This window comes from Arachis ipaensis, chromosome B10 (assembly GCF_000816755.2).
Source record: "Arachis ipaensis cultivar K30076 chromosome B10, Araip1.1, whole genome shotgun sequence".
In the NCBI taxonomy this organism is placed as follows: domain Eukaryota; kingdom Viridiplantae; phylum Streptophyta; class Magnoliopsida; order Fabales; family Fabaceae; genus Arachis; species Arachis ipaensis.
This window is the reverse complement of record NC_029794.2, coordinates 8,104,687-8,105,792: the sequence shown is the minus strand read 5'-3', so window position 1 is coordinate 8,105,792 and position 1,106 is coordinate 8,104,687. Positions and strand designations below refer to the sequence as shown.

The 1,106-nt window shown below is 44.0% G+C and overlaps 1 protein-coding gene across 1 annotated transcript; it reads right to left on the bottom strand.

The window, feature by feature from the left end:
* LOC110268335 (protein MAIN-LIKE 1-like) lies at positions 1-1,106 on the bottom strand. Its single transcript, XM_021114422.1, has 3 exons — positions 1,026-1,106; positions 136-902; positions 1-40 (listed from the first exon to the last, which is right to left on the bottom strand). Exons 1-3 carry the CDS (start codon positions 1,104-1,106, stop codon positions 1-3), a joined length of 888 nt encoding a protein of 295 aa, XP_020970081.1.

Below are 1,106 nucleotides of genomic sequence, written 5' to 3'. Positions count from 1 at the left end.
TTACTCAGCATAGTCATTCTGTCCTTTTTTCCCTGCCCACCTGTTGGACAACCACATAATTAATAAAAAAAATACAGTTCCAACATTAAAGGATACTTCATAAAAGTCACTAAGTGTGAAGCATGAAATAAATACCTCGTGGCCAAAGGAAAACTAAAGGGTGTTGTAACATTCGGGGCCCAGAACGGTAATCTGTAGTAAATCCACGACATGAGCAACGTATGACACCCGGCCATACCCTCAACACTGTATTCTGTTGCTAGGCACATAGAACGATATAACCAACAGAGGACGGCACTACCCCAACTGTAGGTACCAATGGCATCAAAGTCAGCCAATAATGGCAGATATCGTACATGGACTGTGTTGTTGGCCTTGTCCGGGAGAAGCACGCCTCCCAACAAGTAAAGTATGTAACACCGTGCATACTGCATGCGACCATTATCATCTAACTCAAGCGGCATCTGCTGAAGACGAGTTCTCAGCCACTTCAACTTGATGTTGTACTTCGTTGTCCCTACGTGGCCGGGGGGAACCTCACCTAGAAGTTCATGACACCATTCCCAAATATCTCTCTGATGAAACTTACTCCATGACCTCAACGTACCGCTAACAGGCTGTCCGTCTATAGGTAGCCCTAGCTGCATGGCTACATCCTCCAGAGTTATAGTACACTCACCCCAAGGGAGATGAAATGTGTGCGTCTCAAGACGCCACCATTCCACAAAGGCAATGATAAGTGGATTGTCGTACTCGAAATGCTTGATCAAAGAGGCATGATAAAATCCGGTACGTCTCAAATAAGGGTCGAGCCTCTCCCGCCTAATTTCCATCGTTGGATCCCTAGGCTCTAACATGAATACATCTACGAGCGTGCCATGAGGAGTAAGAACACGTGTGGGCTACAACATATGAAACCAAGAAACACAACAGTTAGAAATACTCTTTAAAAAAAGGTTAATATCGAAATAAAAAATTACTAAGAATCCATTACACTAGCAAATTGATTAATGGTGTAAACAAACCTTATGAAATAAGTGTGCCGCTATATGATGTTCGTCCAGCCGGTTCAAGTTTTCCTCCACATTCACCCCACCCCCACTCAT